General features: G+C 52.5%; 1 protein-coding gene across 1 annotated transcript; it reads right to left on the bottom strand.

Moving 5' to 3' along the window:
* Positions 1 to 968: 968 nt before the first annotated feature.
* OAZ2 (ornithine decarboxylase antizyme 2) lies at positions 969 to 13,606 on the bottom strand. The gene is given in 6 exon segments (XM_030955531.1): positions 969 to 1,726; positions 3,418 to 3,503; positions 5,303 to 5,478; positions 10,075 to 10,155; positions 10,157 to 10,232; positions 13,438 to 13,606. Coding segments are annotated over 6 exon segments (573 nt in total). The 5' UTR covers positions 13,458 to 13,606; the 3' UTR covers positions 969 to 1,592.
* Between the last annotated feature and the right edge of the window lie 5,216 nt (positions 13,607 to 18,822).

Here is an 18,822-nt window from a genome sequence, read left to right as displayed (position 1 = left end):
GGCACAGCCTCGTATCTCCAGCACAATGACGAGCTCAGATCAGCCTCACTCCAGCTCCTGTGACCAGAATCCTACATTTTACTGGTCAGTTTTACCAGTGAGAAGAAGCAAAGTGGTTCCCATCCCATCAGCTGGGATGTGCCAGCCACTGGTACGTGTAGGGACACCCAGGAGGCACCTGCCAGTCTCTGGCCAGAGTTGGGGCAGCTCCAGCTACAAGAAGGGATAAAACTGCACCCTTCTCAAGGCAGCAGCAGCACTCAGCAGTTTCAGCCAGGGAACACCCATTCCCAAGGGCTCCTCTTTCAGAGGACAGCCTGTTTGATTTTAAACTGGTAGAGGGTCTAATGCCCTGCTGGAGGGAGCAAAGCTCCTTTCCTTCTTGGTTTCATGGAGGTGAAAGAGGGCAAAAGAGACCCAAATTGATGATTATTTATTCACACACGCTCATATCCCAGCCCAACCTCTCCCTAACCACTCACCATGGTGGATATGGAATGATGCAGGTCCAGCTTCCCAGTAGAATCATCCGTGAAGGGCAAGGGCACAACAGAACAATCCCCCAACAAGGAGCCAGGCCAGGAAGAGCTGAGGGTACAGCCCTGGGCCACAGCCCAGTTCCCTGGGGCCTGCCAGACAGAACAAGCCCAGATACAGGGCTGGGCTGAGCTATGACCTACTGCTGGCACCATGGCCCCTTACTGCAAAAGCCCCTGGATGGGGAGAATGTCCCAGCACCTGCCCCCACACAACCCTTAGGTTTGGATACAGCCATTGGTGCCATCTCAAGCCTTGAGCTCATCCCTGTGGGAAGATGAGCAGGAGCAGAGGTGAGGGCTTGGGGTTGCTCCAGATCCATCCTGGGGTGGATGGTAAAGGCAGGAGCTTTTCTTGGCTCTTTGGACCATCCCAGCCAGCATGGTGCAGGTCAGGAAACTGCTCCTCCCAAATAAGCAGCCCCAGGTGTGTCAAGTTCATCTGAATGCCCCTTTTATTGAATGCTGTGATAGTGTAGTGGGAACACGGAACAGGGTTAAGACTGCGTAAAACAAAAGCTGGAAGAGCAAGAAGTTTCAAAAAAAAAGGGGGGGGAAAAAAAGGTTAGACCAGTTAAACCAGCATTGGAGTGGAGATGTATGGGGGGGTTTAATGTAGTGTTAAAGGATAAACTTGAGTGTCTCCTGCACGTGCCCCACACCAAGCCAGGCTGTTTGTAAGGTCTGGAGTGGGACATGAAGGGGTCGTGTCCCAGCTGAGCCCACGCTGGGCGGGCAGGAGGCACCAGTGGGGGTCGGAGGAGTCCCGAAGGTGGTACCGACCCCGGGGCTCCCACACCATGCAGCTGCATGGGAAGAGCTCCTATGCCAGTTCATAAACATCTTCCTTTTCCTAGTGATGATTACATGTGTGATAGATAGTTCTCTAGGCAACATGTTTCAATGAGAGTCAACTCTGGGGATACACAGCCCAATCTAACAATGAGAAATGCGCTTGCAGTCCAACAGAAGCTCTGCTTCCCTCTCCTCAGGAAAGGAGGTGGTCCTCTCTCCCCTCCACAGCATGTAGGGTCCCTCTGGAGTTGCCCTCTGCAGCTATTCTTCATCGGAGGAAGAGCTCTGATCCAGGGGGTACACCATGAACATCACGTCGGGCCGTGACGGGACAGCGGGATGGCCGGGCCGCACGATCTCAAAGCCCAGGAAGCTGAACGTCTTCAGGAGTGGAGCTACCAAAGAGAAGGAGATGTGTTACCACCAGGAATAACCCTCTTTACCTCTCCCTTGAGCAATCAGTATCAAACTGCGTGGGACACCCTCTGTGAGTGCATCCAGAGCTTCCTATGCAGAGAAGCACAGCCCTCTCCAGCAGGGGTTTTGTCTCCTCCTGTGCTCATTGCAGCTGCTCCTGAGTGTCAAGGGATTTTAGCTGTGCAGCTGAGCAGCTTTGTGCATGCTTCTCCTGTAATGTTTCTTCTATCCCCTGTGAGAAACAGCAATCATTGGTTGTGTGCCTGCACCAGCTGCACATCTCTGCTTTCCCAGGATGTGGGTGGCCATCCCAGAGGATTTGTCCTGCCCCAGCACCCCTTGAGCACCGAGAGAGGACAGACAGCAGCAAAGAGGAATCTCTTTAGGGACAAGGGAGACATTTGCTGTCTCCACAAGGAGGTGCTGGAGCTCAGTGGAAACTCCAGACAGCTCTGCACAGGTCGGGGTGAGACCCCAGGAAAGCCACTTATGGTTCCCTGTGGGAATTCAGAGTGGGGCCAGCCCAGACAGATACGGTTCTGTGGCACTGTGCCTGTGTCCCACCCCTGTGGCACCCTCGGGCAATCAGCTCCAGGACACTGAGTGATAACACAGAGGAGCTCCTGAAGCTATTTTCTGGCAGCACTGAATTCCAGCTGCATAGACGAGGATCTGGACCACTCAGAACTACAAACAACCCCTGGCTGTCCCCTGTCCCCAGCCTCCATGGGGGCACCTACACAACCGGTGCAAGTGGTGACATAACAGCCAGGACTTGATTTGGAAATTATTCTTGGCATGGTAATGAGGGATGATGACATCTTCCTGGGCTCAGCTCAGCTTTACTAAGGCCCTTCGTTTCGGAGAAGCCAGGACAGCTCATGAAGCTGCAGAGTAAAATTAGAATTGGGGTTGGAATTACTCTCTAGGATACAGCCTGACTCTGGTGGGATTTACAGTGACACGTTCCCAGCCTGGTACATGCCCCAGCCCCCAGGCTGTAATCCCTCACCCAGCATGTCTATCTTTAGACCCTAATGCAGCCCCCAAAGCCATAAGTATCTCAAGCTAGGGCCAGGATTACCTGTAAGCCTGGAAAGGACAGAAGTGCCAGGAGATCTTTCAAAAGCTGATGAATTTCAGGGCAACAGGCTCTAAGTGCTTGTTTTCTATCTAGTAACTCCTCCCTTTCACCTTCCACATCACAGCAGCCTGGTGCCAAACAGAGACTTCACTGCTCACCAAAAGGGGGAATTAACTGACACTGGATGAGAAAATCATCCCAAATCATTCAGAAGCAGCATTTTGCACCAGAGTATTTAATGGCAGTGCAGCAAAGCAGATGAACGGAATCCCATGGAATCCCAGACTGGTTTGGGCTGGAAAGGATCTTAAAGCTCATTGAGTTCCACCCCACTGCCACAGGCCAGGACAGCTTCCACTGGACTAGGCTGCTCCAAGCCCTATCCAGCAGATCTGCTGGAGAAACCACAGCACTCCCTCACCCTTACCCTCCGCACAAAACTATTCCTGTAGGAATTATGCACATAACAATCCCTGCACAGGGAGGGTCCCGTGGGTCTTGCCCTAGGATGACCAAGTTTCTTTACAGCCTCAGCAGCACCGTGTGGGATGTCAGGAGCAAACCTGAGCACAGAGCAGCCCTCACCTCGATCTTCTCTGCTTTTTCTGAAGCAGATGAAGACATAGTTGACTTTCATTTTTTCTTCAGCAAATTCCAGCAGTGCTGACAACCTGCCAAGGAGGGAGAAGACAAAAGGACATCAGCTCTGGGAAGTCCTGTCCTGAGGAAGCCTCTGAGCATTATCAAATTATCAACTGTTTGGATGATTTCGGACACAAAGATTGTTTACAGCGCCCTTCCAGCAAACAATGGGTGCTGAAACAATGGGCTTCCTGCCCTGCAGATTCAGGAGCTGTCCTTGCTCCCAGTCAGGATAAGTTCCTGTCCTCACAGCCACAAACACCCTCCCCACCCGTGGTGCTTTGGGACTGAAGCCTTCGTGGTCAGGAAGCGGAACATCGCAGCTGCTCCCAGGCCAGGCTGCATTCCCTGGCAGTGCACATGGGGCTCTGGGAATTCTGTGCTTTTTGGGAAGGAAAACCGCCCAGAACCGAGCTCGTGGCAGGCAGAAAAGGAGAACAAACCATCCCCAGAGAACATGTGCACAGGCAAAGCCATTTCCTGAGCTGGATGGCACAGCTGCTGCCCCCTGAATCCTCGCTTCCTGCCTTTCCAGCTGGGTTATTTCTGCCACCTCCTGATGGAAGCGGTGCTGCAGGAACCCCTCTGGAGCCTCCAGGGTGGCTCACTGATCAACTGCTGTCACTTGGAACCGCTGGCGCTGCCAGAGCAGTGACAAACAGGCCTTCACTCCACATCTCAGTAACCAGCTGTCAGCGCTGAGCAGGAGATTAAATTTGCAAGGCTTCTGTTAATATGTTAATGAACTACTTTAATTATGGCTTCTGGCCTCTCCTCGGCTGTTTCACCCAGCTAAAAATAACCGGACAAAATTGCGCTTTAAGTCACAATGACAGTGGCAAATAAATCCCCTCCCAGAAGGACCCATTCCAGGGAGAGCCCAGAGATTTACGGGCCAGCTGGAGAAACTACACAAACATTTATCTGGACTCAGAGTCAAATGAGACAAGTGTGAGACAGCAACAACACTGCCACTTCCTGAAGGTGCCCAGCCATGGGTTTTTCCTTAATTAGCTCGTGTCACTGAGGGATGAAGCCTGCTTGGAGATTTAGGAGGAGCTGAGGAATCCAGCAAAGCCACATCTCCACTGCAGCAGAGACCTCTGGCACAGCACTTGGCAGGAAGGAGCTGCTCTGGAAGCTGCATTTACACAAACTTCCCAAAGCAGAGCTGCCTGGACAAAACATGACCAGATTCTGCCAAGAGAAAAATCAGAGCTCCTGGCAGAACCCAGCACCAGCACTCCAAAGAGCAGATCCACCTACTGAGGAGGAGAGCATCAATAGGATGGAGGGGTTTTTAGTTCCCTGAAAGAGAGGAAAATCTGCCAAGATAGGCTTGCCAAGTGGCCAGCAGAAAAATAAAATTAAAAAATAATAAAATATCAGAGAAAATCTTGTTGGCTTTCTATACCAAGTATACAAAGATTCACTCTGCTCATTTATTGCTTGTTTTTCATTAGGCTTGAGACTCAAAAAATGGTAACTCATCTGGAATATCACTGGGGGGAAAATATTCCTATAGAGGACTCCACAGACCAGGGAGCAGAATGTGCACAAAGCACAAGCAGAGCTGCTATTGCACAGCCCATTTTCCCCACACACAGCATGGAATCCCAGGATGGTTTGGTTTGGAAGGAACCTTTAAACATCTTGTTCCAACTCCTGCCATGGGCAGGGACACTTTCCACTAGACCATGTTGCTCCAGGCTCCATTCAACTTGGCCTGGAACACTTCCAGGGATGAGGTGTCCATCCACTATCACTTATGTAAGCAAAGTCCTGCCCTCCAGGAGCCTTGGCTACACCTTTGGGATGCAGAACTTACCCTTCTTTGCTTCCATCAGCTAATAATCCATCAGGGATTTCCACAAAGAGGCTCTGGTTTGAGAGCACTGCATCCCAGGAGGAGGTCTTCACCTCTGTGACCTTGTACTGGAAGTGGACAATGTGAGGCTTCCCTTCATGCACTGGGACATCTTGGCTAACAGTGATCTTCTCATCCTGGGAAAATGAAAAATGTAAAGTCCTGAACAGCCAGAAGACAACTGGAGAAAGCAAATGCAAAGGAATGGTCTTAGGGTTTTACTGAGAAGAGGATTATGCTTTTCCCTTCTCCTTTTGCTGGCTCAGGGACACATCACACAGTTCTCAGCCCTCAGAGTGATTTCTAGCCATGTTTTCCTGTTAAGGAATGTAGTTTTACATATTGACATGATATTAAATTTCTGAGTGAAGACTCCACTCCCTCACTGCAGGCTCCAGCCACATCTGGTGGTGCTTCAGGAACTGCCCTTCCAAGAACACAACTGGACCCAACACCCAACACAGAGCTTCTGCTACCAGAGCCCAGCCAGGTTTGGTGCCTCCCCCATCTCCAACACAGCCTTTCTGTTCCAGGAGTGACCACAAATTGCTTTCCCAGATTTTATGGTTTGCCTCCTGGTGTAAGGGAGGAAAACACAGAGCATAGGGAAATTCCAGAGCAGATCTGAAGCTTGTGAGGAGGTCTCCAGAGACCACAAATGCACATGTCCTTCCCTAGTCCTGCCCCATGAGGATGCCAAGCATGCAGATTACTTGGGATCAGCTCAGCAGTTCCTAGAAAACAATTCAGTGGTTAAAGCCCCATTCCTTCAGACAATTCCTGCAGGCACTTGGCTTGCCCAGTAATGATTTCCATGTTTCAGTGCAAAGAGCCCCAGTGAAAGAAGCAGAGCCCAGAGTTAACACTGTTACTGCAGTGGAACTGAACTGTCCCCCGTGCTTGGTGACAGCTCGTGTGTCCCTGTCCCTCACATTCACAGGCACCTGGGCAGCTCTGAAGGGCAGAAGCAAAGCAGATACCCAAAGTCATGAGAGCACCTGGAGAGCCCCCCTCCTCAGCAGGTGGGTGGGCAGTGGTTCACTCCTCTGGGTCATTGGGTGAGCACTGTCCAGCCTCCAGGTATTTTATTTTAACAGGGTGATTCATTCAGCAGCTCCTTACAAGCCCTTACAGGCTCCTCAAGCCACGGTCCCAGTGCTTTAATTCCTATTACCTCCTGTCTTAAAATAGATGCCCCTTGGTTTGACTGCTGTATGACAGAGAAGCCTCTGAGGACACTCACACTGGTGACAAAGTAATACCATGTGCAAACTGGGAGCTGCTTGGCCTCTGAAAGCTGGGCAGAGGAAGTTGCCTTTCATTGAAAGCTCACAAAGCTGAGCTGAAAAACAAGTTTACACTTCACCAGAATAAATATCCTGTAGGAAACAAGTTTATTCATTGAGTTTGAAGGAAGTCTGAGTGGCTGAGTGCACCAAGAAATGCACTGAGAGCTGCTCCAGTGAGGTCAAGTTGTGGCTGTGATGGAGCCAGCAGAGAGAGGCAGGGCTGAATACAGAGGTTCTTATACAAATCCAAGGGGCTTATGTGTATATCCTCCAGCAGTGACTTTACAGGACCCTTTACAGGTCTTGTTTCAGTGCAGAAAGTGTTTCTGTTCCAGAAAACATCCTTCTCTCCAGCAAAGCTCACAGATCGTGTTTTTCCCATGCTCACAAAAGTAAAACTGGGTGAGGATGGTAAGGAAAGCAGGCTGGGATTGACACATGGGAGCTGTGCCTTTGAGTGGGAAGGGAAAAGCATTCTGAGCCGTTTGGTTCAGAACTTCCTTGTCACCAGAAGTTATGTCCAGTGCCCTAAACCCAGTGAGATTGTTCCACTGAGCCCCCCTGTGACAGCACGACCACAGGGATTAGCAGAACCAGTTCCCCCGGTTCAGTGGGAATTAGGTTTACACAGCCTGGCTGGGCCAGCTGACACTTTATTTCTAGGCATCCAAACAGAGATGCTGGGGAAGAGAAAAGCTCTGTGGGCTGCTCCTGTGAAGCAACAACAGCAGCCCAAAATTCTTTGGAAGCTGCTCAAAGCAAAATCCAGTTTACACAACAAGCACTAGGTTTTAGTTCGCCCTGGAAAAATCCCCACACAAAATCCCCCTGCCACGTTCCTGTGGACAAAACCCCCTGACAGCAGAGTGATTTTACCCAGCTGCTCAAACCCTGGCTCCCCAGCCCTCCAGCTCCATTTCAGCAGTGCAAAGCTGCAAGGACCACTTCCACTTGGTTCCAATTCACTGAGCACAAGACTTCCCAGCCCTGCTCTGCTCCTCAGATGTCCCAGGAAGGATTGGGGGAGGCCCTGGTGTGTTGGCAGGGTCAGAAGGAAGGATGCTACCATCCACCCTGGCCAAATGGCTGGAGAAAGCTGTGGAAGCACCCACTGTTGCCATGTGCTGCACCTGCAGCCTCCTGGCAGCTCTGCCAGCCAGGGCACATCTCAGCTGTGCAGCACCCCCACCAGTCACTGTGGCACTCCCAGCTCCAGCAAAGCTCCCTGGATGGAGGGCTGAGCTTAAAGTCTCTTAACACAAAAATTCCAACACTTATAGAGAGCCCCAATTTATGGCAGTGGTGTACCTGAGTGCTGCTGGCAGAGGCAGGTGTGTTCAGAAAGGTCATCCCTTGGACTGGAACAGCTGATACAGCTGGAAAAAGGACTTCAGCTTTCAGATCCAGATGCCCTTCCAGGTCATGCTGGTGGCTGCTGGCTGGAAAGCTCAGCTGCTGTAACTACAGCACTGCCAGACTGAGCAGGTGACCCAGGGGACAGACAGAACCCGGGCACCACCCCAAGGTGTGACACACCTCAAATCCTGGGGTCACTTCTGGGCCCCTCATTCCAGGACAGACATTGGGGGGCTGGAGCATGCCCAGAGAAGGGAACAGAGCTGGGGAAGGGGCTGGAGCACAAATCTGATGAGGAGCAGCTGGGGGGCTCAGCCTGGAGACAAGAAGGTTCATGGGGGCCCTTCTTGCTCTCTACAGCTCCTTGACAGGAGGGAGCAGCCAGGTGGGAGTCATGCCCTGCTCCCAGGGAACAAGGGGTGGGATGAGAGGAAATTACCTCAACCATTTCCAGCCCAGAGCAGGTTGGGTATTAGGGAAAATGTTTTCACTGAAAGGACTGTCCAGCCCCAGCAGAGGCTGCCCAGAGAAGTGGAGTCACCATCACTGGAGGGCTTTAAAAGCCCTGTGGATTTGGCACTTGGGGACATGGATTAGTGGTGAACATGGGCAGTGCTGATGGAACAGCTGGACTCAATGACATTAGAGGGTTTTTCTAACCCGACTATTCCATGATTCTTTGCTACAGAAGGGGCTGATTTTCTGACAGATTCTGCCAGTTTTGTCAAGCAATAAATCCAGGAGGAATTCCATCCATATTTCTGGGATGCAGCTATCTGGTTGACATCCCCCCTGCCTACACACCACTGCCAAAATGTGTGTAAGTTCAGTGCTGTACTGGAATCAAACACTCCGAAGTCTCCAAATCATGATTCCTTCCACCTTCCTCCTCCATGCTGAGCCCATTTTCTGTCTCTGGGCCTTGCCTGGTGCACACACAAGGCTTGGCAAAGCTGGCTGGCAGGAGCTCAGGCTGCAGGGTCCCATTTCCCACCCAGAGGGGATTCATTACTTCGCCTGAGCCCTCCTGAAGCTATTTTTGTATCTTTCTTTTGTGACAGGAAGCCCATTGTGCTGCTTCTCTGGAGTTTGTACCCCCAAACATCTGTGACAATTCACCCTGAGCATTAAACTGATGGGATCTTATCACTGGAGGCTCAGAGGTTGACATTTTGCAAGGGAAGCAGGTGAGGAAAGTGCTGAAAACTCACCAAAGGCAACTCTGAGAGCAACTATGAGGTCTGTGATTCTCTCAGGAACTCCAAGAGGAGTCTTTGGGAGCTGTGGCCCAAAAGGGTCTGTATCTTTTCATCAGGTGACGTCTGTGTGCCGCCCACGGGTTAATTAAAAATCAGGTCTAGCACCTGTGACAACACCCCTGGCTCAACAGCCAAATCTGCAGGGTCAGCATAAATTCAGTCTGCCTCATCTAAAAGGAAAAGCAGCCCTTGTCCCAGCAAGGAGACAGATCTGAGCCAAGTCACACAAATCACTCCACAGGAAAGAGCAGCCAGGTCTTCTCATTCGAAAGGAGAGATCCCATGAAATGAAGAGGAACACAAAATGAGACTGCTGCAAGCCTGCAGACACAAACCCTTGCTGATCTTGCCCTGCCTGTGCTCATGTTCTAGAAACAGCCCTGTCTGGGAGCTGCCTCTCCCATCTGCACCTCGGTTCAGGCAGCTCCCAGGCCCTGAGAGCTTCACCTTTCAGAGCAGGGTGCAGGAAGGAGCTTATCAACCCCTGCCTTGCTGCATTTCACCTTTCTGCTTCTCACTTCCTTTCTCTGCCAGGCACTTCAGAAGCCCTTTCACATTTTGATAATGCAGCCTCCACATACAATAGCTGCAGCAGGCCCCTGGGGACAGGCTAGTGAATGATCTGCTGCACAATGGGCTCTCATTTCTTAATAAACAGGTGATATTTAAGCAGCAGAGACCTGTCTGCAGCTCAGTCCCTGAAAAATTACCTGTTCTCCCACTTATTATCTCGGAGTTCTTTGCATTTATTCCCACCAGACTGTGAAAGGAACTGAACAGAGCTGTAACACAGGTACAGGTGAATGTTTAGATGTGAAATGTGTCTCACCTTATATATCAGAGCTGAAAGAGAAGGATCCCTGCCACCCCCTCGCCCACCGGGGATCTTCGACAGTGGGTGAGGGGCATCAGGAGCACCACAGAGGCCCTGGAACGATGTGCCTGCAGCACTGCAGCTGGGGACAGTTACTCAAAGGTAAAATACTACTGCAAGAAAAAGAGAGAGAACACCCTGTTACATTAGCAGGCATCATGTTTTGGAGGCTCCAGCTTCTCAAACCCCCACATCATTTGTATCCTTGCCTCCTTCACAGCACCCAGATGTCGACACAGAAACCACCCACTGCCCCAGTGGCACCAGAACCCAGTGGCACCAGAACCCAGGGTGTTTTGTTGGGAATGGAGAAGGGGCTAGAGCAGGAACCCAGAGAGTGCTGAGCAACCTCATGCTAATAAGGGAGACCTGGAAGGCTGCCAGGAGCAGATGGCTGGGAACACATGACCAGATGAGCACACATTTTCTAGAGGCAAATATCTACAAATAGATCAACAGGGCCCAGGAGGAGAAGGTTTAAGTTTCACATTTTCAAACCCAGGAGAAGTGAAGGGTTGGTTCTTCAATACACTCCACAATGTCCATGGCAATATTTTCACACACACACGAAGCACCATGCAAGCATCCTCCACACCACCCTAAAAATTACAAGTTCACCCAGGAACTACTTTGAACAGCAAGAAAACACATTTCCTTTGCAGTTTCCAAGTTTGTTTGGAAGTCCTACACATGGTCCTCCAGAATTGCTTTGGACACAGCCTTTAATACCTGCTCTGGTTTTTAGGAAGCTCATCAAAGCAAATTATTTTACTTCTGAAGCCTTGGTTCCCCTCTCAGCACCACAAAAGCTCTGTGCTGAGGCCCAGCAATGTTCCTCCAGCACAGCCTGCAAAAGCCATGCAGGGAAAACAGTCCTTCTCCAGTGCTCCCATTCTGAAACACAGCAGCACAAAGCTATGGAAGCACCACCAAAACAACACGAGGTGGGGGTTGTGAGCACAGAGCCAGGAATGAGGCTGAAGGGGATAAATTCTGCAGCTGCTCTGACAGCCACTGTCTGCCCTGAAACTTCTCACTTGAAGTGCTCCCAATGCAGTGTTTTTCCACTCTAATCCCTGTCCACGAGGCAGACAGGCTTAAGTATCCAAACAGAGCTGCACTGTCAGAACCACCTCAGATGCCTGGAAACAGGGAATCAGACTGGGCAGGGCTGGGAGGGACCTTAAAGCCCACCCAGTTCCACCCCCTGCCATGGGCAGGGACACCTTCCACTAGACCAGGTTGCTCCAAGCCCCGTCCAACCTGGCCTTGTAACTTGCCCGTGCTAGTTGCAAACAAACTACTACAAGATGGCATTTCTGAGTGCCAAAAACAACTCACAAGTGCACAAGGCAGAATTCACCACGGATCTCTGCTCACCACCTACCACCAAAGCCATCTTTCTACAGGAAACACTTAATATTCTTCCTCCACATATTCCCTCCCTCAGGTTTGCTAGACAGGGCACTGGGGCAGCATTCCCATGTGCTAGAGCAGGCACCTCTTGGAGAAAAGGCAGTTTCAATACACCAGGAGATGTCTGGGGGCAAAGCAGGGTGTTGTGTGCTCCCTGGTGTGCCCGGGGCTATCAATGGGCCAGTGTGTGCTCAGTAGTAGAGGACGTCGAGAGGATGACAAAGCACTTTGTGCCGTCCCCACCCCCGAAAGCTGTTGGCAGCTTTGTTATTCCCTTCCCTCCTCCCTCTACCCTCCAGCCAACAATGTACTATTGATAGCTCTTTCCAACTTGCGGCCAAGGCATCGAGAAACTGGATAATGAAGTGGAGTTGTGGGAAAAAAAAAAAAAAAAGAATTCAAACAGAGAGGCAGCCAAAGACACTTCCCGGTTTCACTTCCTCTGGCACATGCAGAAGTCAAAACACCAGCCCCCTTCAGCTGCTGCCTGCACATTCCTGGCCCAAATCTGCACACCTCCACCATCCTCCCCCAAAATCAGGATCACTACCCCCACCAAGGACTGCGGTTCTGAAAGCAGCACCCTCAGGGAAGAGAGTGCATGTGGGGCACAGATTAAAAGGGCTTTTGCTTTCTCCAGCTGTGCTTCAGCTCACTGGGAGGAAATTCATGCAAACACCCAACAGCATCTGATCCCTTCATCCATCCTTGCACAAACGGCAACTCTCCCCGAGATCTGTTTGTGGCTTAAAAGTTAGGCTTGAGCTCCCTTCTGACGTCTGTCCTCCTTGGAGAAGCTGCTTTCCTGCAGCTTGGTAGAAATTAAGATGCATTTAGATTCCCAAGGCCTTTCCGTGGAGGAACTCCTCAGTACGAGCTGCTCGTCTGTGCCCTGCCCGAAAGGGGAGCTGAAGTCGATGTTAAGCTCTCAGTTCTCATCCCGCGGGTGTAATTTTAACTCACTAAGCTCCCAGCGATCCCAAGCCCGTGCCCTGTCCCTGGGAAGTGCAAAGGGCAGCTCAACAACTTCAGAACTCCATCATCGCTGCTCCCAGGCAGCCCTGGCACACAGAGCGAGGCTGAGAGCACCACCAGCACATCAGGGGCTGAAATCGACACATTTCCTCGTGTTTTCGGGGTTTTATTTGTTTTGAACACTTAGACCAGATGGAAGGATCTAGAGAGCTCTCCTGACGTTGGAGAAATGACTGTTTGGTTTGTTTTCCTTTCTGCCCCTTCCCAAAACAGGCGCTGGAGATGCAGCTGCACCTGAATAACAATAATACTAATAACAACAATAATAGTAACATTTATTATTACTATTATCATTGCTGGACGTATATCCAGGAGCCCGATTTGAGGAGTAAATTGTAAATAACCATCTGATGAACACAGCTCAGCTCAAGCAGCTCCCACACATGCAATGGGCAAGAACCGAGGCTGCCCCACACGCATCCTCTGGGCTCCTATCGGCGACAGGGGCGCAGGAAACGACACTCTGGGCACTTCAAACAAGGAACGCAAACACAAGATAGATCGGTCAGCTGAGAAAAACATACAGATCCTGCACGTTCGTGCCTGCTGACACCCAACCTGCCTGGAAAAGCACCTTCCTCCAGGCCGAGAGAGGCGCGGGGGGCGCGGGGAGGGAGCGCTCGGACCCCGCCGCGGCCGGGGCTGCTCAGCGAGGGGTGCTCAGGCCCTGGCGAGCCCAGATCCACCCCCGGGGGGTTCCTCCAGGGGGAAGCAACGCCTCGATGGGGATTTTAAACGAGGAAAGGCGGAGCGGCCTCCCCACGTCCCGCAGCCTCCCCGCCGCCTCAGCGTCCGCCCGCGCCCCAGGCCCGCCCGCCGCCGCCGCCGCGCTGAGGAGAGAGGGAGGGCGGGGAGGGCGCTGCACACCTGTCCTGGGTGTTTATCATCGTGCGCTCGCTCCGGTGCGGCTGCGGTGGCTGTCGGCGCTGCTGGCGCTGGTGCCCGGCTGTGCCCCGGCTGTCCCCTCCTTCTCCTCTCCGCTCCGCTCCGCTCGGCGCCGCGCTCCGACTGACCCCGCGGGCCCGCGCGCGGACACGCCCCCCGCGCCGCGCGCCCCCGGCCCCGCCCCCCGGCCCCGCCCCGCGGCGCGCGGGCAGCCTGGGAACTGCCGCCCCAAACAAAGGCGCGCGCCCGGCCGCGCCCCCGCCCCGCGCCCGTGACGTCACCGCCCCGCGCGGGCGCGCGCGCCTGCTGCGTCCCTGAAGGGGCTGAGGGGAGCGCGCCTGAGAGCCCCGGCTCTGCCCTCCTGGTTATTCACAGTGCCCCGGCTCTGCTCTCAGGCTCGTCCTGGTCATTCACACTGCCCTGGCTCTGCCCAGGTTCCTCCTGGTCATTCACACTGCCCCGGCTCTGCCCTCAGGCTCCTGGTCATTCACACTGCCCCGGCTCTTGCCCTCAGGCTCCTCCTGGTCATCCACACAGCCCCGGCTCTGCCAGGCTCCTCCTGGTCATCCACGGGGCCCCGGCTCTGCCCTCAGGCTCCCCCTGGTCATCCACACAGCCCCAGCTCTGCCAGGCTCCTCCTGGTCATCCACGGGGCCCCGGTTCTCCCCTCAGGCTCCCGGCTCTCCTCATGGTCTGGTTCTCCCCAGGGTCCCAATTTTCCCCTCAGCTCCCTGCTCTCCTCAGGCTCCCATTTATCTCCTGGGTCCCAATTCTCCCCATGGGTTCCCGGTGCTCCCCTCAGGCTTCCCGTTCTTCTCGGGCTCCCGGTTCTCCCCCGACACCCCTGTGGGGCAGGTCTCAGGTAGTGACAAGGCCCAGGCAGGAACAGGGGCAGAGGCGGCGGGAAGAGAGGTTGGGGAACAGGGTCAAGGAATGGGTAGCGGAGCCACATAGAAGAAGCCACTAGTGCAGAGGTAAGAGATTGGGAAGAGATTCCTCCCTGTGAGGCTGGGGAGGCCCTGGCACCCAGGTTGCCCAGAGAAGCTGTAGCTGCCCCATCTGTTGAAGTGTCCAAGGCTAAGTTGGACAGGGCTTGGAGCAACCTGGGATAGTGGAAGGTGTCCCAGCCCATGCAGAGGGGTTGTAACTAGATGGGATTTAAGGTCCCTTCCAACCCAAACCATATCCTGACACGATGATTCTATATCCTGCTTAAAGTATGTTGCTGGTGCATAAAATGTGACCTGGAATACAACAGGTAAGTAGGAGCCAGTGTAAAGATTGAACACATGGAAAACAGAATGTGGAGCTGCCCACAACAGGGTTCTGCAGGGGCTTTTGGTGAGCAATGTATCCATGAGAGAAAAGAAGTCACACAGCCAAAGATGAGGCTCCTGGAGAACCAGGCAGATGGAAGAACTTGTGGGCTTCAGTCCTGCAGGAGAGCTTGGTGGGTGCTGAGCCTTCACGTGGGGTCAGGGAGTGAGCAGCCCTCTGGAAGAGAAGCTCTGGAGTCCCTGTGGCTGCCAGCCCAGCCCCCAGGGTTGGAGTCCTGCAGGGTCTCACACCTGGCACGGCAGAGGCAGCTCCCGAGTGGCACATGCAGCCTCAGCCTGAGGTGCTGTGCCCCAGCAGGCTCAGGGGCTCTGGGTTCTGACAAGCATCCCTGGGCTGGCGCTTCCCAGTTCCCAGTGCAGCGGCGCTGCCCCTTGCTCGGCAGGAAAGGACCAGATGTTCTACAGAAAGCTGGACATCAGCCAGGGCCCAAGTTCAAACAGAGCCCATTAAATGGCCTTTTCCCCCTTCCTTTGCATTTCCAGCCCTGCTTGAAGCCCTGATTCTATTTATAATGCCCAGGAAAAGCGAACTGAGACTTTCCCACAGTGCTGGCTTCTCAGGCGATTGTTGTTTGGGAAGCTGGAATGTACATAGTATTATTTTTGCATCTCCCTGGGAAGGGTTTTTATTTTTTATTGCGTGTCACTCCGTGTCCCCATCTGTGCTGAGGAGGAGAGTGTGTGAAGCACAAGGTGTCTGGTGCTGCTCACAGCTCTCCAATGCTCTGCCACTGCTGGGTGAGGGGTCTGTGCCCATGAGCCCACCCAGGGAGGGTGCTGGGTGCACTGAGAGGTGTCCTGACAAGCCATGAGGCTGGAGACCAAAGAGGGGCATTGCCCTCAAGAAATAGCCCCTCTTTGTTTCAGTGCCAAACCCTGGGAGCACCCATCATGTCACTGGCTCTGTGCCTTAGCGTCCCCTGAGTGTGGAGGAGAGAACACCAAGACCCCTGCTGGGAGCAATGGGCTCATCATTCCTGCTCTGCCTGGGGTTTGGCATCCACACATGCCCTTGTGCCACAGTTTTGGGGTGGCAGAGCTGCCACATGAGCCTGGGCCTCACAGCCAGGCTGTGGGGTCACTGTTTGTGTGGTGCTGGTGCCAGCAGAGGCCAGCAGGTTCTTTATTGGCCATTCTTGGCCATGTGAGTCTGTTCCCTGCATGGAGCTGCTGTGGGATATTCTGGGCTGCCCCTGAGCTCCTGTGCCCCAGGGCAGGCAGGTATTTCACAGAGCAAAAACCACCTTGCTTGGACTCAGGTCCTGCCTGTCCTGTCCCTTGTCACTGTCACCTGGCCACACTGCCCACAATGCTCCTGCAAGGTCCTGCACAGTTCCATTCTCTCTGTGCCTCAGGACCTTCCTGCTCTCCCCGGGTTTTATCACCCTGCCCAGGATTTTTGCAGTAAGAAATGCTGTTGCACCGTATTTTTGGACAGTTTCTTTTTGCTACAGCCAGTCTGATGAAGGACAGACACCTCCAAATATCTTTACTCTGTCACGCTGGCTTCTGGGGTTGACTATCCCAAACTCTAGATGCAAAACAGATGCAGTATGCAACCCTTCTATTTTAGAAGCTTGCAAACACTAATTGAGTATCTCCTTAATTTGTGATTAAATGTGGACTGTGTAGCTCCTAAAAATACTTCCCATGAGGACAAACTATGGAAAGAAGCGATCTCAGATAAGAGAGAGAGAGCTGCTGCAGAGGGGATTGCACCAAGGAAGCCCTGGGATGTCTGCAGCCTTTCCCTGTGTGTGCTCCCCAGGCAGTTCTGCACGTGTGCCTCCCTGCAGCAGAGCACAGGCAGCATTGGGGTGTGTAATGGGCATCACATCACACAGACAGCTCCTCGTACCTGCAGGAGTGCTGCACAGCTGGCTCTGCTTAAAAGTGTTGCCTAATGGAAAACACTTCCACGGGTTTCCAGACAAAGAGGGAAAAGGGTTGGTAGATTTTAGTGTAATTAATACCCTGTAGTTATTTAAGAACATTGTTCGAAATGTGTCATTCAGAACTTTCTAGGGCTGGACATGTACCTGGAGATGTAATTAAGTTTTCAACAGTGCCTTTTCATCCCCCTTCTATGACTGATCCTCCTTTTAACGTGAGGATCTTGTTTTCCTAAGGAAAAAAACAAAAATGAACCCTGCCAGAGAATTTTGTTTTCATACCTCAGTCCCAGCCCTTCTGCCAGCCTGTTCTTCCTGTGCTGACATGTCTGTGTCTGTTACAACCAAAACAGCACCAGGAGCATTCCTGGGATTTTGGTTCCTTGTGTTTTGAGGTGAGCTGTGCATAAATTCCCTAAAGCTGGCCCATCAGTGCATCTGGAATTGTCTTGAGAGCCCATCTGTAAATCTGCAAGGTGGGTTTTAATTGTTTGAACAGTCAAATTGGTTGGTGTCACTCACCTGTGCCTTCGATCTGCTTCACATCTGTAACAGCAAATGAGGTTCCTTCCAAACCGGGCTGATCATTTTCTGCTCTCCCTTTATATTTCCAGCAGGATGACTTGATTTCCTGGCAGACCTGCCTGGAGCTGAGGGTCAGGTTTAAGGCATGCTGCTGACATCAGTGGCTTTCTTTTTTAATGAGCTTTGTCAGAATTTGTTCTTTAGCCATTAAGTGGTGCCAGCGTGGAGTTCATGCATGAGCTGAGCTGAAACCTGCTCGGTGTGAATTAGTGATGAGGGAAAAGGAGGTCAGGGAATGTCTTGTTTCAGGGAATGGTGATAACTGGTATGTCCAAGGCCTGAAACCAGGGAATGGGCAGAAGAAAACCTAGAAATCATGACAAAGGATGAATTCCCACTGCTGTGCCCTGAGGAGGCCTTGTCCCTCCTCATGCCAGTGGGATGTGCATCAGCACCAAGCAAAGGTGTCCCTGAGCAGCCCAAATTTGGGTGGTACTGGGAGGAGCTGGACGGTGTCAGGGGGATGGGCTGGTGATATGACATGATGGCCCATCGTGAGAGGGGTCTGTCACAAACCTGTGTCATTGATGAGCCCTGTGCCCCAGAAGGATGCTGTGGGCCAGTGTCAATGTCTTTGGAAAGGGCTCTGATAGTATGACGGGATGGCCATGGAGAGGACATGCCAGAGCAAGTCCCTGACTATCCCTCTAAGCAGTGAGTGTTGGAATGTGTTGCCCTGAAGAGGCAGAGGGGTTTTACTGGCAAACACTGAAAAACAAGGCAGTTCCTCCACCTGTGGTGATCTGGCACAACAGAACCTGGGGACGGGGTGTGATGGAGACAGTGATCCATGGAGTGCAGAGGCTCCAGCCAGCCAGGAACGTGTGCATGGAGGTTCAGGCACACAGCTCCCAGCTCTGGACTGCGTCAGCCGAGCTGGCAGCGAGGAATATCTGTGGCAGCTGGGGTTTGCTCTGGAGGTCACTTCTTCCTTGGCCAAAATAAATATTTCTGTGCTTCCCTGTCCCTGTTTCCACTGCCTGTAGCTTCTCTGCATCATCCCTGCTGCTCTGTGCCCAAAGCTCTTTTCCTTGGTTGTTTGTGGAGTATGACACACTCCAGGGTACTCAGTGTAAGGTCTGGTGGGTGGCACAAAGAGACAAAAAAGGGATAAAATCAAGGACAAATTGATAAAAAGGAGCATACAGGAAAGCCCTTGGGCAGTGGGGAGGTGCCTTGCTGCTAAGCATTTGCACATCTGAATCCAGCCAGGGCTTTGTATTGATTCCTTTAAAAGCTCATTCAATTATTTTTACAATGAGCTCCTCTTTCCTGGCACATCCTTGCTCCCTGTGCATTCCATACTGGCATGGCAGGTGTTGTTCACCTCTCTGTAGTCATCCACACATAAGCTGGGAACGGCAGCTCTGCTGCTTGTCCCTGGAGAAGAAGAGATCTTGGCTGCTTGTAGGCACTGTGTGAAGGTGGGATGGATGGAGCTGGAGGTGTTTCTGATGGAGCTGCCTGAATTTAGCCAAAACAGGGCCTGTGCAATGCCTCTGAGCAGTGGCACTTGCACAAAAGCTTTTTTTTTTGTGGTCAATATTTTAGGA

The sequence above is a fragment of the Camarhynchus parvulus genome, chromosome 10, assembly GCF_901933205.1.
Source record: "Camarhynchus parvulus chromosome 10, STF_HiC, whole genome shotgun sequence".
NCBI lineage: Eukaryota > Metazoa > Chordata > Aves > Passeriformes > Thraupidae > Camarhynchus > Camarhynchus parvulus.
Note: the sequence above shows the minus strand (reverse complement) of the source record. Positions and strands in the feature narration are given on the sequence as shown.